Below are 27,896 nucleotides of genomic sequence, written 5' to 3'. Positions count from 1 at the left end.
TGTGCAAGTGGTCAAATGCTGGAACAGGCTGCCCAGAGAAGCTGTGGTATCTCAGTCCTTAGAGATACTAAAAACTTGACCTGACAAGGCACTGAGCACTCCGCTCTAACTGGACCTGCAGCTGAACAGCAATCGGTCTGGACTGTGGAGATCCTGTCCAGCCTACGTGATTCTGTGATTCTAAAACCAAACTAACACTAAAAATACATTTCTAAGTGCAGTTAATGGAAAGAACAATCATGTCAGCATGAGTTTAGGGTGTAATACATACAAACCCTGATTCTTTGCCATCCTATTTAAATGCTTTTTTATCTTTAGTCTGTAGTATGAAACAGTTGACTTGTGTTTGTGTGTGTTTTTACACAAAAATTTTAGCAAGTCACAACAGTATTTCTTACTTTCTTCCTTAATGTATGCTGCCCAGTCAAATTCTGTACCATTAAAGTATGGAACTACGTATTTTTTAAAAGCTGTTGAATTTTCTGGTGGCCAGAACAAGCATTTATTCTTCAAATTGCCCATGAACAGCTGCAATCCTATTAGTGCAAATACACTCAAGCAAAACACAGTCAGGATCATAACATCTGAGAGCTTCTTCACAGACTGAATTAATGCTCCAACAATAGTCTTCAAGCCTGCAAACAGAGGTAGATTTTTATTTTAATACTAAATATTTACCTAAGCTAAAATGCAATGCAAACACTACTAATTATCATGCATAGCTTCACAAAAAAATAGTCTTTTTTCACAAAAATATTTTCAAAAGGAAGAAATACCAATAAGTTTCATCATTCCTGAAAAATTAATTTGAAAATAATGTATAAAGGGGGATGAATGGTACACATTCCAAAGCACCCGCTCTTGAAATGAAGAACTTTTAATTTATGCTCTCAATACATGTAAATTACACCTAAAGAAAATAGTTCATTTTCTTTGCTTTTTGATGCCTCTTGCTCCAAACCTCTGCCAGTGTTCCATCCCAATATACATTAGTTCTATAACACCAAACCAAAAGAGACCACAACTGTATTTCAGCAGTAATTTTAATGTCTGCATTCTAATGCACCCTATTCCACTGGCGATGGAGGTTGGTGATGATAGGCATCATAAGCAAATAAATATATCATGCAATTTCCATGCTACCTTTTATTATCTCATTCCTCTAGGATTCAAGTTTTACAACACACTAAAATTTTCAACCTTTCATAAATAATAACACTCAAATTAGTTAGAGAAATATATAAGGAATTCATTTTGATCCTTAATGTGTGAAAATCTGATATCATGAAATGGAAATATATACAGGCTATGTAAAGGAGTTTCCCATGCAACAATGTATTAAACTCTGAGGCTGAGTGTTTTAGAGAATTAGAAAAGGGAATGAAGTTAATACTAAAACCTGGATGTTTCTGTTAAAAACATGAGTTCAGCTTCTGTGGAGTTTCAGTCAGCCTCAGCGTTTAACCTCTTTCTCACCTGGAATGACTGATATTGTTTTCAAAGCTCGGAGAACTCTGAATGTTCTCAATGCTGAGACATTGCCCAGGTCCACAAGCTCTGTCACATATCTGTAGTGAGGCATTCCACACACAAACACAATGACAGCACACACAAAGTTAAACAGAGGTAACACAAGAGCACGTACTATTTTACACAGTTACTTCTTACCTGGAATTACAGAAATAGTTTTCAAAGCTCTCAATACTCTGAAAGTTCGAAGAGCTGAAAGATTGCCTAGGTTTACAAATTCTGTTATATACCTGTAGGATTAAATCACAGTCATTCAGAATTAAGGCAGAGTGTATACTACTTACCTGGACCTGTAATTCAGATTTTCTTTTTTTTTTTTTTTTTGAAGGAGTAAGTTTAAATGAAAAACTTGCTTTCATATTTTCCTGTTTCAATTAAGTTTTCCTTAAAAAATGCACCCTTCAGTTTTTCCAGTAAATGCAAATTTAAAATGAAATGTATATCCCTGATTTTATTTCTTAAATACTAATTAAAATTGATTGTTCACCAGTAACTTCTCTTTTGTACTGTGAGATAGCCCACTAATTCTGTTATGTGCTACATTAATGTGAAATATTCAAGTGGAAAAAATTGAAACATAATTCAATTACAATTAATTTCAAATGAGCTAACATAAGCCAAACAAATTATTACAGACTCAAAAAAATACTATATACTTACGCAAAGGAAATGACAATAAAATCAAGCCAGTTCCAGGGGTCACGAAGGCAAGTAAAATCATTTATACAGAAGCCCATTGCAAGGACTTTTACTAGAAATTCAAAAGTATAAATTCCAGTGAAAGTGTACCTGTAAGAAACATTCAAGCAAAAGTTAGACTGTTGTGTTGTTCAGTGATACATCACGGGAAAATAACTCAAAACCAGTCATCAGTACATGCACTGTAATAGCAGTTACAAACTCATACATATTTTTGCGGTTCCTAGCATGTAAGGTTTTGAAATTTCATCACTAATAATCAGAGAATCATAGAATCAGCTGGGTTGGAAAGGATCTCTGAGATCATCAAGTCCAACCCTTGGTCCACTACCGCCATGGTTGCTAGACCATGGCACTAAGTGCCACATCCAGACTCATCTTAAAAACCTCCAGGGATGGAGAATCCACCACTTCCCTGGGCAGCCCATTCCAATGCCTGATTACCCTCTCTGTAATGAATTTCTTCCTAATATCTAACCTAAACCTCTCCTGGCACAGCTCAAGACCAGGCCATCTTGTCTTGCCTGGGAGAAGAGACCAAACCCCACCTGGCTACAACCTCCTTTCGGTGAGCTGTAGAGAGTGATGAGGTCTCTCCTCAGCCTCCTCTTCTCCAGGCTGAACAGCCCCAGCTCCCTCAGCCTCTCCTCATAGCACTTGTGCTCGAGTCCCTTCACCAGTCTTGTTGCTCTTCTCTGGACCTGCTCTAGCACCTCAATATCCTTCCTGAACTGAGGGGTCCAGAACTGGACACAGTACTCCAGGTGTGGCAATAATAATCATGACTAACATGAAAAAAATATTTTTGTTCAAATAAAAATTTCAGCATGGTTGCCATGTCAGAAATAAAATCCACGGGTAAGTGAAACCTAGTATTTACTAAAGGTACGCAGTGGTTGAACAGATAGACTTGAGAATATCAAACAATTATCCCCAGTAGAGGTATTTTCTTTATAGAGGGCGTGTCCTATTTTTAAAATTTCATTGTACAAAATGAAGGTGTTTCAAAAGGGCTACAGAAAGTATCTTCTGTACTGAAAAGCAGTAGTTTCGGCTTCAATGCCTTTTTTTTTTTTTAATGATAAAGGAACATAAGAACATTAGTTGTACAAATATTCTGATGAAAAGTATTTATCAGTGTCTTGTTCAGAGAAAGAGATTAACAATGTCACAGTTTCTTTCCTTCACAGAGCCTGCAAAACTCTGCTGCTTTGAGCTGCAGGTAGGACCAAACTCCAAGTAAGAAAAATTAATTACACAGAAGGGTAAGTAAAACTACATGGTCTAGCTCTTAATTTGCTTGTCATTTTTAAACCACTTTAAAAATTATTAGCCAATTTAAGTATACTTACTCTACAATCTTCATCCATTCTGGAAGTTTAGCCCACGTCATACATACACAGTTTGCCATAATAGTGAGCATAATGAGCATGTTGAACCATGTTGACTGTAGTTAAGGAATATACTCCTTTTAAAAGCTGAATTTGCATAACATAAAATATGAGGAATTGACAGGTCATAGAATATTGACACCATATATGACACAAATATGATACAAATCAGTTTACTATCACTATCAATGTCATAAATACTGTAAAGATATTTCATAATAATATTGGCTATACAGCTATGACAGAATCATTTAAGTTGGAAAAGACCTCTGAGACCATCAAGTCCAACCTTTGACTGATACTTGTCAACTAGACTATGGCACAAAGTGCCACATCCAGTCTTTTCTCGAGAACCCCAAGGATTGTGACTCCACCACTTCTCTGGGCAGCCCATTCCAATGCTTGACAAGCCCTTCCATGAAAAAATTCCTCCTGAGTCCAACCTGGACCTCCCCTGGCACACGTTGAGGCTATATCCTATCACTCTCATTAGCTGCCTGGGAGAAGAGGCCAAACTCTACCTGGCTACAACCTCCTTTCAGGAAGCTGTAGAGAAATATAAAGATTCCCCTGAGCCTCCTTTTCTCCAGGCTAAACACCCCCAGCTCCATCAGCTGCTTCTCACAGGGCATGTGAGAAGCTTCACTGTCCTTCTCTGGGACCTCACTGTCTTTCTTCTACTGAGGGGTCCAGAACTAAACACAGCACTTGGGGTGTGGCCTCAACAGTGCCAAGTACAGGGGAACAATCACTGCCCTGGTCCTGCTGGCCACACTATTTCTGATACAAGCCAGGATGCCTTTGGCCTTCTTGGCCACCTGGGCACAGGCTGGCTCATGTTCAGGTGGTAGCTGACCAGCACCCACAGGTCCTTTTCCACTGAGCCACTTTCCAAGCACTCTTGCCCAGCCTGTGTCACTGCATGGGAGTATTGTGGCCAAAGTGTAGGACCTGCACTTGTTTATGTTGAATGTCATGCTGTTGGTCTTGGTCCATCTTGAGTCTTTTCAGATCCCTCTGTAGAGGCTCCGTATCCTTCACCAGATCAACATTCACACCCAGCTTGGTGCCATCTGTGAATTTACTGAGGGTACACTCGATCCCTTATGAAGATCATCAACAAAGATATTAAACAGGGCTGGGCTCAGTACTGCACCTTGGGGAACCTCACTAGTGACTTCCTCGGAATTTAATCAGCAGCTTATAGTGACTAATCTTAGCTCTGATTGATTTTGAGAGGAAAGAGTTAAAGGCAGGAACACGTTTAAACACTAAACCAAAACCACCAGTGCTAATAATAGTAAAATTAATCAGTATCATTCTTAATAAACCACTGGAAAAGGATATGAATGAACCAAAATCTTAATAGCTATTCTTCTAATAATATTGAAAGGAGATAAAAGGTACAAGGCAGGTGTGGCACTGAACCTGTGGATTTTCTTCTCTTTATTCAATACTATAAATGTCTTTAAAAAACAGACAAAAAGGGTGTTGGGGAAGTGGGATAGGAAATAGGAAATTAAGGATACATATTAGCAATCTTACCTTTACAGAGGTTGTACTTACACAGACCTAAGTAGCTGCCAAATTTGTTTTCAGTAGAATTATACAAGCAAATATCAGATTCTAAATTTTCACACGAACTATGAAAACTCATGCATTCTTTATTTCTGTGCTCTTAAACAAAATCTGCATTTCGGCATTTTCTAGGATTAGGTAACTACATTAAAAATATAATTAAAAATATGTCACTTTTAACATTTAAATTTAATACAGCTCTATTACTTGTACTCCAGATGAAAGCAGGCAATGCAAATCAAAGGCCCTAACCAACCATTTTTGGACACTCATGAGCAAATATTTAACAATTTCAGCATGTTAAAACTGCCTCTGAGTTGAGACAGCCTTCATTTTTTGAAGACTTTATTGCCTCTATTGCGTGTGCATTCGTCACTAGCACCATCCATGTAAACATTTTTGATTTTAACTAGAAGACACAATGAAAATGTCATCTAATGAAATCTTAATTCTTAGGATTTTAACGTCTTATGATTATTCCCCCCAAAAGGCTAATATCTGGAAACAAGTAGGTTATAACACTGAATCTTTCTGTATTCCAATGATATATTATTGTAAAAGAAATAGGTCATTTGTCAGAAGTATTCATAAAGTTGAGAGAACAAAAACTAAAATAACTAAAAAAAAAATCTACACCTGATTATTGATCTTCTACATCCTATACTAGAAAAAACCCACTGCTTTAACTAAATTGCTTCTTCCAGAGATAATACAGCTCTTTGGTCAATTTCTTACTTCTGAGATACTAATTTGTTGATTATCCAGTACTTTATTTCAAGAACCTGCTCTATGTTTGTCATTCAAAAAGTATTTTATTGATTTACACAATAAAATAACCACTTCCTGCTTACTTTGTACTGTCTTTTTAATGTAAACTCAATTTAGTTTTCTTTCTGGACATTTTACTTCACATGCCTATATAAAAGTATGTTTTCTTCATCTGTACTTGCCAAAGTAATCACTTTGCTCTTTTCTTTTGTAATAGTTTCTTCTGTAGATATACAGAAGAAACGGAGTAATTAGACATAAATTTATATACATAAAATTAATATATGAAATATAATTATATATTATATATATATAAATTTATAGAGAGAGTTTATATATATTCTATATATTTTTATATATTTTATATGTATAATTTTTAATATATATACAGGTTTATATTAGGCCTATAACATAGACCCAATATTAAAATATTTCCTTTTTTTTTTTTTTTACTTTTGTAAACCAAATATTTTTATGATATTTCAAGAATTCTTTGACAGTGATTCTTTTGGCATATGACTGAATGAGCACTTTGTCCAAGGACTACTACAATGAACTAGATCTCAGGTGCTACGTTTCCTAAAAAACCCAGAGAGTAGCCAGACAGAGGGGAAATTTTCAAATGCTTCAGCTTTCAATCAGATCTGAAGAGATTACAGGACATTTAATGCAGAATCCATTAAGTAAAATACAATAACATTAGACATTAAAATAAAACCCTTAAAAAAAACCCCACAACCAAAAACCAACTTAAGCAAGTTGAAGTCAGCTGTCTTTACAGTGTAATTAAAATAATTAACATGATGTCACCTCAATAAGGGCTTCTGACCACGTCCTCACCAGAGCACTTAACCCTATATAGTTCAACAGGAGTGTTCTAATTACACTCTTAATATAAAATACTTACTTTTTTATTGATGTAATACGGGTCCAGGTCCTCCAGGGGCTCAGACACCATTCCTGAAGGAATATCACCATAAATAAATGGTAGCATCTTTCCTGCCTCCAAGTCATTGCTTGGCTTTGGGTGATTTTCTTCATGACCACCATCATCTTTAGGCTCGTCTTTGTCACAATGAGATATTTCATCAGCAATACGTTTTTCAATAGCTGCAAGAGATTCTTTGGTGAAATAGAAGAAGCTTTCAGGTCCTGGCGGTACCAGCATTGCCCGTGCCATCTTTTCATTCTGCAAATTTTAAATGCTTTTAGGCTCTTGTGCAAGAAGATCCTGGGACAACAGGAAAAAAACAAAAAACAGAAAATAGAGAGCACCACCAACAAGATCTCCACACAAAAGTTTTTGGCATCGTCATCATCTGCCCCTTTTCTACTTATAAAGCACTTTAGCAAGAAGTATTTCAATTAATTGTCAGATACTTAACAGAAAATTAGCTACCAGTAACAACATGGCAAAGAGATAGAAGTTATGATGTAAAAAAAAAAAAAGGGGTGAAAAAGTGTTCAGATTTGCTTACAGTTTGTTACAGTTCAGGTTAATATCTCACAACAAGAAAAATGAAAAATATTCTCACTTTCCCTAGCCTAACATCGTTACCTTATTGTGAAAATGTAAGAAATATAATAGCACAGCTAAGTACTGCAGTGAGTGGTTAAAACTTCTAAGACATGGATTTATACATTGTTGGCACAGTGCTTTAAAAAAGCTTGTCACATACATTACAAAAGTAGAAAGAAAAAACATGATATTTCTATTACTCTCAATTTCTCGTGGCAACATTACTCCATCTAGTGGTTTATACTACTTGCTAGACTAATGTTCATATTATGCTATTAGACAGGTACTACATAAAGGCATTCTTTATTTAAAGCCATGTGCACAAGCAAAAAGCAACTGGGCTGAAGTTTTGTCTTTCTCTTTTAGGGCTTCTAATTTGTATCCACCTGATTTTTAATTTTATCTTTGATGGTGCTACCTCCATAATTAAGAAAGTTATGATGGATGAAGGGGTTTAGATTTATACAGAAAGTACATCATACTCTACTCAAAGTTGCAGTACTCTCTTTAAGGCCAAAGATATTTTCAAAATACTTAAAAATAATAAATTCATTAAATTACAACAAACTCTGACTGATGACTTCTTTCTAGGTTTACACTTTCTACAGTGAGAGTACAGTTAATATCTAAGGGTAAGTATCTTCAGAATAAACTAGTTTTATGAACAGAGACAAAACAGAATCCAATCCCACTTGCTGACAGTCATTAAGTGGTGCAGCCTTTGTCAACACAACAATGTGGTGAGTTGACCTCGGCTGGCTGCTCTCCACTCCCATTCCACAAAAGGCAGTGGGGTGGGGGAGAATGTAGTGAAAAAAACCATGAAGACAGGGAGATCATTTACAAATTACTGTCATGGGCCAAACAGACTCATTTGGAGAAAAATAATTTATTGCCACGTAAAACAGAATGGAATTGTGAAAAACAATGACAAATCCTAAAAGAACTTTACCTCTTTGTTCCAGGCTCAACTTCAATGCTCCATTCTCAACCCCTACCTCCTCCCTGCCCAAGTGGCACAGGGAAGATGGGGGCTGGGGTCAGACCCCTCGGTTCCTCTTTGCTACTCCTTCCTCCCCATGTTTTTCCCTTGCTCCAGCATGTGTCCCTCACATAAGCTGTAGAGCTTCAGGATAAGATTGCTGCAATGTGGGCTCTACATGTGCCCTCCCATCAAGGAATATCCACTTGCTCCAATGCTGCGTCCTGCACAGGCTGCAGTGTGGCTATCTGCTCTGGCACTGTCCTCTGTGGACTGTGGGGAAATACCTGCTTTGATGTGGCCTGTCCTTCAGGCTTCCAGGGAATTTCTGCTCCAAGACCTGCAACCCTCCTCCTGCTCCTGCTCCCCTGACCTTGGTGTCAGGGTTGTTTCTCACGCTTTTCTCCTTACACTGACCTGTGGCATTTTGCTCTTTTTTGGATGTGTTTTCCCCAAGGTGCTTACAATAAGATTTGTTTTTTCTTTATTGAATGATGCAAACACTTAATATATAGGCAGTTAAAACAAAAATAGTCTACACACACTCAGTTATTATCTAAAATGGTTAGATATTTGCACAAAGTCTTTTAGAGTCTGAAGAGGCAAGAGAACAAGATCTAACAGCCATTAGACCAGCTTCTATCTTGTAACCAAACAGAACAGGAGCTGTACACGTGTTGCTGCCCTGTTACAGTTATGTTGCCCTTTATAGGCTAAATACGAAACAGGTCTTTCAGGACATCTACACACCACTGACCAGTCCACCATGCCTATGAACAAGTAGGGTACATTTGGCAGTCTAAGAAATACTCAGGCAATTTTGTGTTTCAATTACTATCTTCAAAAACAATACAGACAGAAATAAATATGTCAACAAACCTCTCCCCCCCACACCACCACCAGAAAAACCCAGAGAATTCAAGTATTGAATTTGAACATTTGGCTAGTCTTTTGGAGGATGTTCTCATCACTTGGATAAAAGCTCCACAAAACTTTAGGAATAGTTTTCTAGTCAACATTTGGCATGTAGACTAAGAAGGTGAGGAATATGATGCCTGCAGATACTACTTGTTATCAAACATGCATTTGAAAATGTCACTGTTATGTCTGTCTATGCTAAATTTACTCTTTAGAGTTCTATAATGCGTAAAATTAAAAGCTCATGACTGTTCATTTTACCAAATACCGCTACAGCCTTATGGTAGTTTTTCTGAGTTATTACAGATGTTATCAGAATGAAAACCAATGTTTCCACTTGCATGTTCGTATTCCGCTGGTTTATTCAGCAAGGCTTAAGTGGTACCCTTAGGGCTGAGATGAACTCTAGAGACACCACAGCCAATGACTGCAGCACATCTCTTGGTGTTAGCACGAAGCTGAAAAAAGTTATGTTCCAACACATGACAAATCTCTTCTGTGATTGATCTACCCTAGTAGCCTAATCACAACCCATGCTTGGAAAAAACTGCACACCTATTAAACACATCTTGAGTTACAGTTCAGTGATCATATTTTCTTGTCATGATTTTTTTAAAGTAATAAAGACACATAAATTTTGTAACACTGTGGAACAAACAGATGCTGCTTATATCATTACATCATGGAAATCAGTTTATCCAAGAAAGAAATGGAATGAAAAAAATTTATGAAGCAGGTTGGATTGCTTTAATGACTTGAATGCATCTCTTTTCTGCAATTTTGATGACTTCTGTACTACAAATTAAGAGGTAGTAACAACCAAATCAGAAAACAAAAAAGAATGGGAATCCTAAAGAAACTGTTAGCCCTTCCCCCCAATACCCCCACAAAAGTCCTTTTGAAAACAGAAAAAGCCCCAACATTTAAAAAAACACCATCAATAAAAAACAAAGAAAAGCATCAGAATCACTTATGTCAAGTTTGAGTTTTTTAAGCTTGAGTCCACTGGGCTAAAAACAAAAGCATGAATATATACAAATTTTTGTTTCTATTTTCTACAGGAATCTACAAAATGTTTATTTTAATATTTGCAAAAATAACGGTCAAGCTTAGACCCAAATCATACAGCAGAAAAATGGCAGTAATGAGGAATGAATGAGTCATAGTATATTTATCTTAATACTTTTTCAGAGATAGAAACAACATATCTACTCTTCCTACTCTATATTCCATAACATAATGATGATTTTTTACAATGTTATTTTCAATGTTCTCTGTACTACGGTACATTTCATAGTACTATTTAGTAGCATGAATAAAGCTTTCAGCATACTAAAGAAGCCATACTACTCAACTTACTAAGTCTCAAAAACCATTTAAGTCTCACATGTATGAAACTTCATTAAAAATAAGAAGCTGCTACCATGACAGCTGGGTGAAGATGTTCAGTGAAATGTAGTTAGGCAAGTGATCAAATTTGGTGACTCATAAGCAAATCTACACATATGTTCTTTGCTGTGCTCTTTCTTATTTGTGCACGTCTGTATGTAAAAGAATATGGGTGGTTTTTTCCAGGGCTGTTGAATTCTACTTAATAAATTATGATTTACATTATTAACTACTATATTGTCATTATTCAGTGATGCAGCCTTGAGACTGTTACAGTTACTACAGAAAATAAGTTGGGTTTATTACTGATACCTCAATATTACTATTCTGCAATGGTTTGTAAAACAAGCAGGAAGCTATAACACAAATCCAGAAAATTCTTAGGACAATGGTTTAATCTAGAAAGCATCTGTTCCTAAACATCAATAAAAACTAAAACATTACTGAATTATTAATTATTTTGAGACTGAATAAATTAGACCTATGCTACATTTCACCCAATACTTCTCAACAAAAGACTGTGCCAATACAAGAGCACTCAGTGGGACAGATGATTTTAAAGAAAGTACTTCACCATGTCCTTAATTTATAAATCATTTCTTTCCCTATAGTTTGTTCATGAAAATAATTTTAAAGACCAAAACAAATGCTGACAGACTGAATTTCTGTTCAATTTTAGGTAGGGATTCAACTTTATATATGCAACTCGCCTTACATGACTTGTATCAATTGCAAAGTTACTCCAAACTAGCTATTTTCATTTCAATAGCCTCTCATTCCAATTTATGAATTTATAGCAATTCACAGAAGATATCTGAAAAATACTAATACTGTAGGAACGAAAAATGTTTAAAAGGTAGAGGATGCTACAGTTGATCTTCAGAAGGAAAATTTCTCTAATATAAGCCCATTTTTACAATGTGCAACCACATTGTCAAACCAGTCTGCCTCTTTCCTTTATGTTAGAAAATGCATTCATCAAGTGCAGATCCAGGAAATTCAGTCCTCACAAACAAGCAACCCAATCACCTTATATCAAACAGCCAACACATCAAATACAAAACTTCAACTTTTTTTTACTATGGGCAAGGCATCAGAGAACTCTGAAAAATATGATTTACATTTTCAGAAATGTGATATACACATATTTCAATTCTATCAAGTATGATATTTCTGTCATTAACATGAATTCTATGACATTTCTCCAGACCAGAGTAATATTTCAAGACCCTACTTCTAATTAGGTCTGAATAAGTCCTGTAGCCAACTCTCTCCATAATAATCCTAATTTAAAGCTTCTTCAGTTTGTTTACTACCTCTACAATCTAAAGACAAGTTTATATCAGATTTGCTCCTACGCTAAGTCTGTGATTCACTTCAATAGCCCATCAGTGCTTCCTAACTTCTTATATTTATAGTAAAAATGCTCCTCTCAAAATATCTGGTGATATGAGTTCAGTGAGTCTTTTCTGTGAGTCACACAAATGCTACTAGTCACCGACACTTATTTTTTGTGTTTATGTTACTTTGTGGGACAGATTTGTTTTTGTAAATCCGGTGTTTGGTCTTGTGAGATTTCATTATCCACGTGTTGGGGTTTTTTCTCCTCAGTTCTCCAGATTCCTTCTTCAATTTGCTGCCATTATTTATGTGTCACTAAACCAATTTGTGGCAAAATAAGACTTTATGTAGTTTCATCACAAAGCACTGATAATGTGTGACCTTTGCTCCAAAACACTTCTTTTATGACACCAAAGATGATATCAAGTTAATTACATTATGACATTCATCTTCATAAGTTTGGATAATATTTCTGTATAAATTAATAGTAAAAACAACCATCAAAACTTTTAAATACTACTTCTATCTGTGGATTGAAATGAGCATGCATCTACCTCCTTGTTTTGATATTTAAAAGATGAACGGGAGAAAGAAATATCTCCATGGATACCACATAATAACATAGTATAGCCACTTAAAGGATAAGCTACGAAACAATACTCTCTACACATATTTTTAAATAATCATGGTGCTTGCACAGTGTTTAGTTTCCTTGAATTGATTAGCTGAAAGAGAGTATGGAGGAAGGGCAACCATCACAAAGAATAAGCTTATTTTCTTCACACAGAGTGTGAACACTTAAACTTGTTTTAGCTATACAAACTCCCTAGGATGTAACTGTTCCATTCCCCAAATTATAGTGTCAGGAGGAAGGAAAGAAATTGAGAGCTTCTTTCATCTTTTTGTATCAAGGTGTTAGAATTTTCACAGTGAACACATTGTTGATCCATTAAAACATATCCTCTCAAAGTTCTTTTACTCTTCATAGAGACTGCCTCAGCAGCAAATCAGAACCACTACATCATTTGCTCAGACCTCATAAGTTCAAATTAATGAATTATTAATATGGTAATAAATAAATTACATGCTCATAATATTACAAAGTACATAACCATTGTGCACAGCAAAGAAACTGCACACATCCACATACATGGGATTTTTCATTAGTTTAGCTTTTACAAGTGTGATCTGTCAAGCCACAGACATATGAATGCTCCAAGTAAATTACTCAAAGTTTGTATACCATCTCCAAGTGATTTATTCCATCATGCAGGTGAACCACTTGCTATAAATATTTGACTTTAGACTGTTACATGGTTCAGTTTTGTTATCATTCTGATAACTTCATTGTAAAATTGCTTTAAAAATAAACTTATCTTGAATGCCTTACCTCTATCAGATTAAAGTCAACATATCGGGATCTCTACAACTCTATCAACACCTTCTTTACATCAATGAAACTTTCATTAATGCATAAAGTATTATTCTGAATTATGACTGATTTCATGAAAGTTGGAAGAAAACACTGGATTTGCTTTTTCCACACAGGGAACATGCAGGCTGTGTCTGAAGTAGAAAGGTTTAGTTTATGTCAACTGCAGCTAGAAGAAAAGAAGAAAGTAAATTTCTGATGGAAATTTTGGTATTGTATTTATAAGAATTTACATAAAGTAAGACTGAAGATATCAGAGAAAAATATAGCTTGGGAGGTTCCTCAAAAGGAGGCTAAGGTTACCTACCTTATATAGCCTACACTAAGTAAAAGTAGGTTCAAGGGGTCTGTTGCAGATTGCTTCCCCATATTCCTTCACTGGGTCTCTCCAGGATCTCCACCCACCACATTCCAACCTGCTCCTCATGGAAGCTCAGGCTTCTTCTACCAGCTGTCTATCAACCTTCAGCACCATCTGCCCCTGTAACTTTCTGGCTCATGTTCTAGTAGGTGGAGCTCTGGAATATTTGCTGTAGGTTTTTGCTCGTCTGCAATTAAAATTTCATTCTCCTTTCTTGTGTTATGCTCAATTATTGGGCCACCACTAACACAAGTCACCACTGTAAAGCAACAGCAATAAATGATATCAAACTAGTACAGCTCCCAAAAAACACTGTTGAAAGTTCCCCTCCTGAACAACAAAAGTGACTTAGGAACTTAAACAGAATGAGCTCTTTAAGCTATCCTAAATCAAGGTTTAAAACTCAGAAGACTTTTTATATTAGGAAAGTCCTCTTGAATAATATTAATAACGACAATAATAATGATGATGAGAAAAGCTAACAAGACACAAATTAAAAACATAGAACAGAACACAAACCTATGTTTCACTAGATTCGAAACAGTAAAAATTTATGTTATCAAATCCTTAAAATGTACACCGACTCTGGTTTTTGTCTATCAGAAAGCTCAAAACGTTGTTTCCTTTAGACCACAGCAGAAAAGAACATGTCTACTTATAATATAAAATACGTTTTTCCATTGACTGAAAACTGTTAAAATTCTGAAGCAATCTTGAAGTTTATTTGCTGTTACAGATAACATTACTATGACCTAATAAACATGAAGGGATTTTTATTAGGTGTTTCTAATAATTATTTTAAAAATTAGTAATTTCATTGCATTTTAATTTTCCATATAGTAAATGAGGCCTTCTGTAAGGTGGTCAGACATATCATTTGGAAGATTTCATAAAGCCAATATGCTTTGTTAGTGCTTTGTCACAAGCTTTTTCGTCTGCAAAGACCACTTGTGTCAGGTTTTCTCCCTCAAATGTCAGAAAAGAATAAGATTTTTTTTTTCTTTTTGCAAATAAGAGAATACGGGAAAGAAGGGGAGGAGGGTAAAGCAACTCTCCCACACAAGTAAATACACAGAATGCAAAAACCAGCTGCAGAATGTAAAAGACATAAAGCAAGGAGTACAGCCAGACCTCTTTCAGTTCCTCATTCTGGCCAGACAGGCTCCCTTTATCTCATTTAATGGCCTCATTAGTGTAATCTGAGTCTACTTTCTGTGCTGGTCTAATTTCCTAGAGAGGCTCAGCTGCTGTTCTGCAAATGGATACAAGCCGGGGGTGATCGGTAAAACCTGGCTCAGTTGATAGTGATGTGGAGGTAAAATTCCCAAATCCATTCTATGTCTTTGTGCAAACACAACGAAATTGGAAAATTGCATTAGCATACATCAACACAGAGATGTACGGCAGGATGTTCTTGAAAAGGTTCATTTGTCAGGTTCAAAAATGATTTAGCACCTCCAGTATATTATTGAATTTTTATATGTATCAGAAAAAAATGTTTACTAATGACATCCATTAAAAAAGCCACAGCAGCAGAATAAGCCTGTAAAACTGAAATGAGAGTTCAATACTAATTGTTCCTTTCAGTTCAACAGCCTGAAACACAATCCTGTGCTGCTACAAGAGACTTTGAGGCTGTCAGCCTCAATGGCTAAGTTCACTGTCTGCTTCCCAATGAACAGAAGAGCATGAAAAGGAAAAAGAAAATATGCCAGAATACTTGACTTGAGATAAAGACCAAAGCAGGCATGTAAGAGAAACTTAATTCTTGTGACAAAACCTTGATAAGGTACTTCCATCTAAACATTCTGTCCATAGGAACGAGACATTTTGGAGTGACATGTTTATACCACATCAAATGACAGAATCAGTCAGGTTGGAAGGGACCACAGTGGGTCATCTGGTCCAACCTCCTTGCTCAAGCAGGGTCATCCTAGAGCACATGGCAATCCATACACAGAAAGATTTACTTTCTAAATAATTAAATCTGAACTAAAAAAATACCCGAACCCTAACAAAATGCAGTTTTAAATGCTGTTTTTTAATAAACCAGCAGCAAAAAAATACTAGCATGCTTTTAAGAGTTTCATATTCAGTTCACCAGAGAAAGTGCCCTAGGAATAGCTGCGTCCCCCAAGTAAAGCCACAACAGGGGAGATGGACAGATCTTTATCAAAGTTGCAGGTTTTCCCGAAGTACCAACTGGAAGAGAACAGCAAAAGCCACAAAACCACTGCAGAATCTTGACAACATGGGATCTTTGAAAGGACTTGAATGAGAGAAAAGCTCCCTAATTTGGCAACATTAGTTACACTTTTTCTTTCCCCTCACCCCCTAAGGTAGTATGAAGTCTGTTTATATAAACTGCTTCCCTAAATAAACATGCATGGGTAGATGTATTTATAAAACAAGGAAATAAAAATATTATTAATTCCCTAAGCTTGTAAAACAGTTCTTATGAAAACTGCTGTATAAGCAGAATATTAGACAGATACAGAAATGCTTGCTAATCTTTTTACTAAAAGATCTTGTTTTGGTCACCGTTAAAATACTTGAATTCATGTTTAAGCCATGACACAACCTAGGCCTTCAAGCTTCTCAGATTTTGGTAACTAAAAATGTTCTGAAAAGAACGTAACCTGACATTTAGTCCTGGGTGATCTATTTAGATAGTTCCTTCCAAGATAAAAATTATAGCTAGCTCCTTCTCCAGAAACTGAGGCCTGGTCTCAGTTATCATTTAGTAATTAATTAATTACATAATTTTTGAAACAGAAAATAAAATTGCTTCTATAGTTGAGAAAGAAAACAGATGTTTACAGATGTATAAGAACATGAATTGACATACAAGGAATATGCAACAGACCAAGCCTGGAAACTAATTACTCTCCAAATTAGCAGGTCTATAAGCCAAGAAAATTTTTTAACAGCATAAAATTGAAGACAAAATTGAATGACTATTTGTATATACTGTAACTTTTTTTTAGTTTAAGTTTAAATCACTATTTTGAATCAAAACTTATTGAACACAGCTTTTCACTTCACTAAAATTTTATATTTAGTTGGAAGTGTTTATTCAACTTGGATTTAGATTATATCCTCCTGTTTCTAGTGTATTTCACTATTATTGATGACACACATACTAAATAAAATAAATCACCATTATATTCAACTCCAAGTTTACTGTCAAAAAGCAATATGATCTACAAACAAAAAACATATTAAATATCAGGGAATGAATCCTGTCATCCACATATTCAGTCCTGACCAATTCACTTTATACAGCACATTAATATTAAAGATTCACTTACATTTGTGTACATTTCTGTGAGTTTACAAAACCCACTGCTTGTTATAAATATGAACAGTAATGTAAGATTGTGCCTTCTCTTTGCTATGGAATATCCACAGGAATGTCCATCAAGCTAGGGTGCCAGAAGGCTATGGACAAATCAAAATGTGCTAGAGATTCAAAGAAACTCCTCTAGCTGAAGCAGAAAATATATACAGAAAATATATACATATTAGCTAAACAGAAAGGTGGGAATATGCAGAACATGGTTGCAGATTACAAACAGCACAGCACTTAGAGTTCACATAACAGAATTAGGGGAAGCCTTTTTTCTCATGCCAAGTTTATCACAAAAAACAAAACAAAACAAAACCACAAAAAAACCAAAGACAAAAATCAAACAAACAAACCCAAAACAACAACCAAAACCAGGCACTCCCATCATCATAATCATTTTTAGCCCAAATGCTAAACAAACTAATTCCACTACTATGCCAGTGGCTGAAGTAAAGAGATAGTGAGCATTGCCTTTGGTTTCCCTACACTTTCTACCAGTCAGAGCTATTTCAATACGAAATTGCTTCCTATCACAAGAGAAAGACAAAGCAAAAAGAGATTGTGAAAGAAACTTGGAAAATAGGTTACTTGTATCTGAAGTGTTAGAAAGTGTTATAGTAAAACTAGGGTGATAACCACAGGTTTCATTCACAATCAACTAAGCCCTGCATTTGCTACACTCTGTTTTGCTGTTTTGTTCTGGGATGTAATTATTTTTAAAAGAAAATTCTTCCTTATTTCCTTATGAGCACTGAGTCTTTCCTGTAAATGGTGTTCATTCTCTTAGTCTTTATCAGTCACTTCCAGACATTCATGAGATCACAAGCCAGATCAACGGAACTTCCAGGTAGATTTGGCAGCAGTTTTCTCTGGAGGTCGAATCCAAAAGTCTTTCTATTTTCTGAAGTATTTGTCTTCCCTCATTCTTTTTTCCTCTTGGCTATATATTTTGAGAAAAGTCTGCATTCAAATTTATCTGACATTATGTCCAGTTGGCAAGAATACAACAGGAACCTTTCTCATATAAAACCCTTTCCACTTAAGACTAAAGGACAGTTGGAAACACATCTCGTGTTTTCATTTCCTTTTCTTAGTTGCTTGCTTTTGAAAATTACTCCTGTTCTAGATTATGTAAACAAAAATTATAGACAAGAAAAATTAACTGGATAAGATCAAGCTATTCTAAAACAAAACCCCAAAGTTATTGCTACCCTTGCACCTGCAGAGGAAACAACGAACAAATAAACAGATATGACAGTATCCTCTAAAAGTAAACAAAATCTGCTGAATGAAAAAGGAAAGGCAAATGTGGAGTAGTAATTTAATTTCATAATTACTTTTTTTTTTAACTGAAAACATTTTGTCCTCCGCATTTAGAGTTTCAAAATCAAGGTTGCACTGGCAGATACTGATTGTCAGCTGACATATGAATAAGAGGCAGCAGTAAAACATTATACCACATTGAACTGTTGAAAAATACTGAAATATTGATAGTAATTAATGAGGTACTACTAATGATAGTACTAGAATCTAGCCAGGGAAATACATTTTGCAACTAATTTATCTTATTCAAAGTCCAGTTTAAAGGATGTCACTGTTATGTGACATTGCTGAAGCAATGTTCAGCAATTAAGAATAAAAGATTCTTGAAGATTAGCAAGAAAAGGATCAACTTGTATGAGCTATTTCATTATAATCTGTAGACAAAGATAAATGTTCTGGTGCAATCCACTCTTCTGGTAATTGACAATACATGAAGAATTGAAAAAAAATTACATTTTTCACCTCATATTAGTATGCCACATATTCATATTTTCTCATGCATGTTCAAAAACTCAATCATTAAGAATGAGGCAAAGTTATTGACCTAGCTTTTGATAAATTGTGAATATTCAAAATGTTTGCAATCATTGAATCAGCTGCAAGGCTACATTAAAAAAAAAGAAAAAAAACCACAGAAATGTGTCTGCCAATAATACCTATTCCGAAGTCACAGAACTATCTACTGGCTTGGAATCATCCATTTCCCCTGCATTGAACCCAGTGATTCAAGACTTCTGAACAAGCCCACCCAGACTCCTGGTGTGGTTCAACATGTCAGGGTGGACAGGGCTTTGAGCACCCTTGTGCAGTGAAAGATGTCCCTGCATCCCTCTGACAACAGGCCTGTCCCTGTCTCCAATATTGAGAGGTAAATACCCTATTGATCTTTAAAGGCCCCATCTCACACACATGAAAACATCTGGTAGAGTCCCACTGCAAAATCAGCACAGGAAACATTCAAAGATTGCCCTGATAGTTTTTGTTGATACTGTTTGCTCATCATCAAATCTTCAGCCATTAGGAATACTTCCAGAAATGACACCTGATAATCATTTACTTTGCACACAAAGCACCAGATGAGTATGGGCAACCTACAGGTAGATCTTTGAAAATACCTACAGCAACAGTAACTAAAAGTAGTCATAAGCGTATAGGGGACAAACAACAAAAAAATCCTCCCTTCCTCCTTTTCCTGCCCCATCCCCCCTAAAAAAACCAAAAACCAACCAAAGCCAACTCCAATCTTGTTCCTTGCTGTAAGCACATAGCATTTTTAATACACGTGCAGTAGTACATCGTTCCCTGGAAACATAGGAGTCTTTGCCTAGAAGTACTTGCTGCAGAAAGCACTGATTAAATATATTGTGATTGTCCAACATAAAACAGAATTGCAAGACACTCATAGAAAACAGCCATTAAAAAGGCAGAATATAAAGTCCAGCAGTTGGTTTAAAAAAAGTAATTTTCTTTTTTTACGTAATACACCACAATTTTCTGTTTCAGATAAAAAGCAAGCAGCTGTTTCAGACCAGACCACCAGAGCCACTGTACTTTTTCAGCACTGTGGAATGATGTTCAGCTTCAAAACCTTTCGTGTTCCTTCCTTCCAGTCATACAGTAGGAATAAATAATTGAATCAAGTATTCATCAGAAGAGGGGAATAGCCTATTAGTCTGTGCCTGCTCTCCTTTCCCCTCACTCCCTTGCATCTTAGATCTCCAGGAGTGTACATCTTTCTTTTCAGCTTGGCTAAAATACAGCTCTTCGAGTTAAAGATAAAAAGAAACTTATGAGTATCTTCAAATTCATGTACAGCTTTCTAAAATTAAAAGTGAATACACACTCATTCTAAATGTAATGTTACAGTTTCTGGAAAAGATTGTTTCACACTGCAAATGAAACTAGAAGAATGGCATTAAACAACAGTACTTTTAGAAAAAAGTTACCAGAGACTTCTTCAATTAAACACCCATCTCCATCTAAAAGATTCAAACACCATGAAAATGTCAGCGGATTTTGTGGCTAGCTGATTTGCTGGTAAATACATTTGCATTTCTTAAATTACTTACAAAGTATCAAGCTATTGTCATTTGACACATTCATCCAAAGATGGGAGGAACACTGTCCTCAATATGACTGACCAGGGGCAGATTCTAAACAGAAAACCTTAAACAACATCCTTATTTATTATTTCCGTTTCAGCTGGACTAGAATCCTCATAAACAAGTACAAATGGAGTAGCAACTAGTGTCCTTGCCAAACATTCTTTTCCTAGTCCTAGACCTGGACATAAATGTTTTAATAATGTAAAAGCTTGAGAAAAAGAAAAATATATCAGCACTGCTCTAAACATACAATACATCTATGTTTGACCCTAGAAATGATGGCATTTGCTTAAAAGAATGGGAATTGCTGTTCAGAGGCTTACAAATGCTTGACGCCGTTTGCTTTCTCTTTTATCTGCCTCTGTGATTCACTTGCCACACTTTCAACTACTCCCCCCCAAAAAGTCAGTGTACCTCCAAGAACTAGAAATTTACTTATTTACTTTTTTTCTTACAGTGAAAGCTAATGGTATGAGGCTGTAAAAAAACCCAGCTCAAACAAACTCACAAAAAAAAAACCCCCAAAAATAAAAACCACACCTCCAAAACACAAATTGTAAAACGCATTTTACAGTATAAGAACTTGAGATTCCCTTCTAGAATACGGCAACTTTGGTTTCAGTGCAGATCACCCTACTTCTATAGCTATGTGCCTCACCAAAATTATGAGAGACTCGTTCAGCATATCTATTTAATTTTAAAGTAATTCCTCTGATTTTTCATCTCAGGGTTGTCAAATAATTTTTAGAGTAATAGAAACAGAAAAGAAATTGTATTTTTATTGGGATAGAAATAAAAATAGATTACACCACAAAAATCGGCATCTCCTACCCACGAAGTGGCTCTATTCTTTGATGGGATCCCTCTGACTGTGCTGAACCTCAGGTATCTTTTATCCCCACTGCTTTTTCTATAGACATGTTTACCTAAGCAGTGCCTTCACATATTTTCCTTAGTAAGTACCATTTCTCTGCACCTGTTTTTAGAGCTCCCTCTCTCCTTCCTCCTGCCTTGGCTGGCCTGTATGTAAGGACTCTATCCTGGATAATTACCCTCCTCTTCCCCCACCAACTATCTAGTTAGGAAAAAACTCAAAACTTTAAAACACCCTGTGCACCAGATGAATAAATCTAGTAAAACTTGTAGCAAATCAGAAGGGTTTGTTGTGTTTGTTGGGTTTTTTCCCAACTGAATGCTGCAAAGTCTTCATAAACAAACTGTAGATAAATATATTATAACTGCTTTCTTCTGCCTCTGACTGTACTGATTAATCTGGCTATACGTACTAAAAACACTGACAGTACCGTGTACCTTCAAACAATTGAATTTATTTCATTTCCTTTGAGGTTTTCCACTTAAATATAAGCCTTGTCGTAAGAGAAGGGCTCCCAGATGGAATCAGGGTGGAGACACGAAGGATGAGCAAACACAGAAAAACACACCACTTGCTGGCCAACCACAATCTCAATGCTGAGGAAATGTGCAGCTCCCAGGCAGCAGGTATCAGAGAAGCCACTGATGGATTTAGGGCAAAGAAGCACAAGTCCCTAGTAAGTGGCAGACGTCCAAAATAAACATTTCCTCACTGGCTGGCTAGCTGCTCAGAAGGCACATATCTCATTATTATAAAGTATTTGCATGCTAGCTGATCAAGCCAGATGGCCAAGAAGTATATTCACATTAATTATTTGGGTACTAGAAACAAAAAGCTCCTTCCTGGATGCTGTCTGATCAAACACCAAACATTTCCTCTACACCTGCAACTGTGTCTCTCCTGGGAGGGCAATCATTGCAGTGGGTGCAGTATGGGGGTACATCAGAAGAAAAGGGTGGCTATGGTAAGACAGGTGAGGAGTGAAACACTCAAGAATTACTAAAGAAATTGTGGAAAGAAAAGAAATGCAGCAAATGTAGTAGGAAGGGGAAGATGCAGCCTTTATACATTCTGCAATAATGTATATATCCACTGGTATATAAGTTTTTTATGCACAGTAAAAACAGTTGGGCAAAACATCTCCCAGGGATGTTGTAAATATTCCAAGACATACATTATACATTCAGGAAACCTGGAGATGTAATAATGAACACAGTAGGGTTTCAAATGGCACACTTAAGGCACAAAAAACCCCTTGTCAATGATGCTGTAGCAAGGTAAATCAGTATCTATAAAAGCATTGTAATTATATGCACTCTAAAAGTATATCAAAGTGAGTTTCAAAATTGTGTTTGCCATTTGGTTATTTTTCCTCCATTATATCTCCTCACTGATTATCTACTCATTTTCATAACAGGATAATCTGTACAGTAAGTCATCATTGTCCAGACACAAAGCCAAACAGTGAGTCATGCAAAGGGCTTGCCTGTTTTGTCCCAGAACTTCGTGGTGTCTCAGGAGCATATACAAGACAGAAAAAACTGCCAGCTCCTTCTTTGGGTACAGCATAGATGGCATCCTATCTCTATACCATGGCAAGTACACAGAGCACAGTACCAGTCCCTGTGGGACCCGGCACTGCCCACCCCTGCAGGCAAGGAACGGACGCTAGAGAATACGCGCTCCAGCTCATCTGCACAAGTAACACTGCAAGGGCACAGAGGGACACTTTATGTCTTTTGGCTACTCAGACCACCCAAAGATATGGCAACTTTAAACAAGCATTTTAAGTCCAAAAATTCAGGATAACATTGGGTTATGATTCTGCAAATGAATCATCTGAGAAAGATATGTTTTTAGGCTAAAAAAACCTACCAGCCTAGATCTATACACTAATTTCATCAACAGAGTAATAACCCAAGAGGATCAACTAAACCTGCAGAGAGACTACCATTTAATATATGTCACAAATATGTCACAAAAGTGCATACTCTCAAAGAGTCTTGCTGGAGCATTGCTGTTGTTTTCCCTTATTTAACCTGTTGAATTGCAGGCAAGAAAATTTCATGGGGAGACTTTCAAAGGAAGAGCCCAGTCATGAGAAAAAACACGACAGAACTTCTATGGAAATAACTGTATTAAACTTACTTGCTCTCATATGAAAATATATTCAAATTTCTGTTGGAGTGGGGATTTGTCCAGTACACAATGACTGGATGCAAGATGATCTAATTTTTCTTTTAAATTTCTACTTTGATACTGAATTTCTACAGTGGATTTATTCAAAGACCTTAAGAAAACTACTTATACTGAGCTTATTACCTCACATGGAAAAATGCAACCTGCACTTAGAAATGTGACAAGGGGTTAGTTGCCTCTCTAGAAATCAACTAGTTATTGGTGACAAAAATCTTTACAAGAGGAACAAGACAATGGGAAATCTTCCCTGCTAACAGACCAATGTGCTTTGGACACAAGTGCTTCAACCAGCACAACTATTCAACAATGAGAGTGACTCAACCCTCTCTAAGGAGCATGACATCTGTGATTATTATTGATAAATACATCCTTGTCCTGGCCTGAGTTTACAATTTATTTCAACAGGAAAGGAAAACATTCTTGAAGATTAAATTACACCAGTTCTCTCTCCATGTGTTCTGGATTATATGCACTTACACAGCCTCTAGGGATATGCTGCAGAAGGCATCCAACTCAATGTCCCTACAGAAAAATTAAATGAGGATATGTGCTTGAAGGATTGGATCCAGGTATAGTATGTTCCCTCGGACTGGAATAAAATGGAACGTTTTCTATGTGCTATCACTGCTTATTAGTAGTAATTACATATTAGCAATGAATTACTTTTTCTTATATGAAGAAAAACAAAGTATTTGTCTTTTCAGCATTACCTCAAAGCTTCATCTTTTTCTCAAAAAAGAGAAACAAGTTTTATAAGAACATACTGAAGGCAAAAGGCATCCATATCAATATAGTATTGTTGGTAATAAAACCTTAGATTAACAAAATCTATTTAAAAGCCCAGAAAATTGTTCATGTCTTATACTATTTATCTGCACTTTGCCTTTCTTTTAATGTATTTAATTTTGAAATCAACAACTTGTTTCACCCATTTCCATTTCTCTCTGTTGAACTTCATCTGCAAACACAGAATAATTTTTAAAATATGGAAGGGGCAATGTTTGCTTTTGTGTCTCTTAGGAATAACATAAAATTATTTATCAAAGCCTAAGATGTATACAAAACTTGTATTTTCATCAAATCTGCATTGGTATAAACTTCAGCTAAATACACCTTCAGAAGACCAGTTAAAAACCACAGTATTTTTAAAAATATGTAAGAAAGAATTAAAATACAAGAGCCTATATGAAACTATCCTCTTGAATCCCTAACACAGAAAAGTGACAGGGATGGAGCGTGGGTGAAGATGACACCAAACACCTTGCACTGGCTAATGGCCAATATGGCCCTTGGCTATTCTTGCAGTACCTTGAACACATCTCTGACCACCCCAAATCTCAGTGTGCAATGCACACAACAGAGCTCTGCCTTCCCACCCTGACACACCCTTTTCCATCAGGACCAGCCAAGGAGCTGCTGTGTTTCTCACAGTGAGATCAGAGCCAACATACAGGATGGTTTCTTCCTATTTCCCTGCAACAGATGTGTCTGGCAAACAACAACGCAGCAACTGATCAGATTCTAATAAAAGTAGACTTTTCAGTCCACTTAGAAGCCAGAAGATGTTTACACACACAAACAACTGACATGAAAATAGCAGTGTAAAAACTGCCTTTCATTAAAGAGAATTTTCTCCTTAACAGTGCTGTGTCGCTGCACAGTAAATGGTAATCATGTCATTACAGTAATACAAAATTTTGGGGGTTTTTTTGTTGCTAACTCAAATGCACATGTTTTCTCAAGCTCAACAAGTTCAACTGAGCAAAAAAAAGTAACAAATTTACCCTTCCACAACATAATTTTGCTTTTTCATCCCACTCAAACCAGAAGTCTTTTTAATATATTCCTGAAACAACAAGATATTTTCATAAAAAAAAGAAACATTAGATACATTGGAGTCCTCAAATTAAATGACCAAATCTGATTTTAAAGAAGGAGGGAGAAAGTGTACTGAAATTAATTTTTGTGGTGAAAAACTTCTCAGTGAGTGACTTTTCATAAATCAACCATGTACTTTCTGTAAGGGTTGTTCCCATCATTTGTTTTCCTACCAAGATTTTTTCTGAGGTTAAAGCAGTGCCACTCTTGGGAAGCACAAAGTGCACTTTTGTAAATTACTACTCTTTGTACAAAAGTCACGACAAACTAATTTGGTTGAGTAAAATAACTTTGCTCTACCTAAACAATAAGATTGAATGTCAGAAGTTTAGAGTTAAGGTAACAGGTGTGTAAGAACAACTAAGGCATCAGGTGTTTATATTCTATACAAATACCCAGCAGATAAGGCTGCTCCAGAGGAGAACCTGCTGTTCTTCCTGGCTTTTCCTGTTGCTCTCTCCTCTGTGTGCTTCTTCCATCTTCCCACAGATGTGGTCACCACTGCTTAGCAACCGAGGGGACATGATGACACAGATGAAAATCCTACATCTAGAGCTCGCCCTGCTCCACCTCCACGGCAGCAAATTACCTTCCACAGCCAATTAGGATGATTACGTTTTCTTTGTTACCTCAGAGGTACCAAGTAGAACCTCAGACACAGCTTGATGCGAGATGAATTTTTCTCCTCGGTGGAGAACCTGAGACTTGTTAATAAAGCTGCTCGCCAAAAGATAATGCCAAGTGAAAAAAAAAAAAAAAGGAAAAGGTAACCGAATACCCTACCTACTTTTACTCACTGCTCCAGCCGCCCTCCAGGGAGAGGCGAGGTAGCTTAGACCCAAGCCTGGGCGGAACCCCGCAAACAGTACGGCGGAAAGGCCACACTCACCTCTGCCATGCCACAGGTAGGTGCTGTCTCCGCGCTGCGGGGCTGCCGGCTCCGTGTCCAGCGCTGCCCGCCCTCTCCGCGCCGCAGCCGCCGCCCCGGGGAGCCCCGCCCGGCCCGGCCGCGCCCGCCGCCGCAGCACCGCCCCCGCCCCCGGAACCCCGCGGTGGCAGCGCCCGCAGCAGGTGCCGAGACCCGCGAACGCGCAGGGGGAGGAGGAACTTCCCAGTTGGAGAGCGCGGTCACAGCCGTTCTCTTCTGCTCTTCATCCACGTTCAATGCCAAGTGGGTTCCCGAGAGGAAGTCGCGGTGCCCCTTGGCTGTAATCCACGGTAGTGACATTAAACATTTGTCTTATGAGGTTTTAAAAGCATTTATGTGTGTTTCTTTTCTACTGATCACCAAGTGTAATACCTTGGAAAGCTGGCAATGGAAAATAAGCTCGTCTGCAGCTCGGTGCGAGAAGAGGTGTTTTTTGTGATGTATTACTCAAGGAAGTGCCTCAGAGGCATTGTGTTCTTGGTTAGACATATTTACATATGTCCTCCATGCTTTTGGGTGTGGACAACACACAGTAATTCTGAACAGATTTTAGAGAGAAATTGGCACCTGAAGAGCAGTAAGCATTAGAGCTGTAGAGCATCGTTCTTACAACACATATCTGAAATCATTATGGGTCACCAGTTACAACCAAAGCCACAGCTAAACACAAGTTAAAATGCCAGCCCGCCACTGCTTCCCAGCACTTCCATGATCAGTGCTTACTACTCCTGAAGGCCTCCTGATGTGGCCTTGGCACATTGTCTGCACCGATTACCCTGTTCTAATGTTCATAGAACATTGGTGCATCTTGAAGGCTGCATAAATAGGTCACATCTGTAGTTTTGTCCGTGGTCATAGCATAAGACCATAAAAAATCACTGGAAATGTTTGAATTCCCTTCTGCTTCAGAGCAGGGAGGGGCAGCACAGGAAAGTTTTGATTTCAAAGTATGAAAATTCAGTATATACCTGTGAAATCAGAATAATTCAGTAATAACAATTGTTTTTTTCAATCTTTAGAAATAAATCTTCATCTTCTTCAGAACTATGAAAAATACATTAACAAAATTCATAAGCATATTTGAAAATGTTCTTATGTGATCTGGCTTCTGTATTCACATCTGCTTGCTCAAAATCTCACTTTTCTTGCTGCAGCACTAGCATACCATGGCAGGGAAAAGGAGATGCTAAGAAGGCATTTTCCTCTTCACTTCTATTTTTTAGCACAGGCAGCAGGTCACTAGTTTTTATAGCCCACTTAAGACATTTCCCCAAATTGTGTCAGATTCGGTAGCAGCCCCATAGAACCTCCTTGAAAAAGTATCCGTATTGT

At 36.9% G+C, this 27,896-nt stretch overlaps 1 protein-coding gene across 3 annotated transcripts in view; it reads right to left on the bottom strand.

The window, feature by feature from the left end:
- Positions 1 to 26,557, bottom strand: part of SCN1A (sodium voltage-gated channel alpha subunit 1) — a 187,403-nt gene extending 160,846 nt beyond the window's left edge. For 2 of the 3 annotated variants that reach the window (XM_027636667.1, XM_027636674.1), the window contains exons 1-2: positions 26,526 to 26,556; positions 6,874 to 7,197 (exon numbers count right to left, since the gene is read on the bottom strand). In XM_027636667.1, the coding sequence (XP_027492468.1) occupies positions 6,874 to 7,146 (273 nt within the window). In that variant the 5' untranslated portion in view covers positions 7,147 to 7,197; positions 26,526 to 26,556. Of the gene's footprint in view, positions 1 to 6,873; positions 7,198 to 26,525 lie in introns of all 3 variants that reach the window. The other variant, XM_027636668.1, reaches the window with a different exon arrangement.
- Positions 26,558 to 27,896: the final 1,339 nt, after the last annotated feature.

Source organism: Corapipo altera, unplaced genomic scaffold (assembly GCF_003945725.1).
Source record: "Corapipo altera isolate COAL_440 unplaced genomic scaffold, ASM394572v1 45, whole genome shotgun sequence".
NCBI lineage: Eukaryota > Metazoa > Chordata > Aves > Passeriformes > Pipridae > Corapipo > Corapipo altera.
Note: the sequence above shows the minus strand (reverse complement) of the source record. Positions and strands in the feature narration are given on the sequence as shown.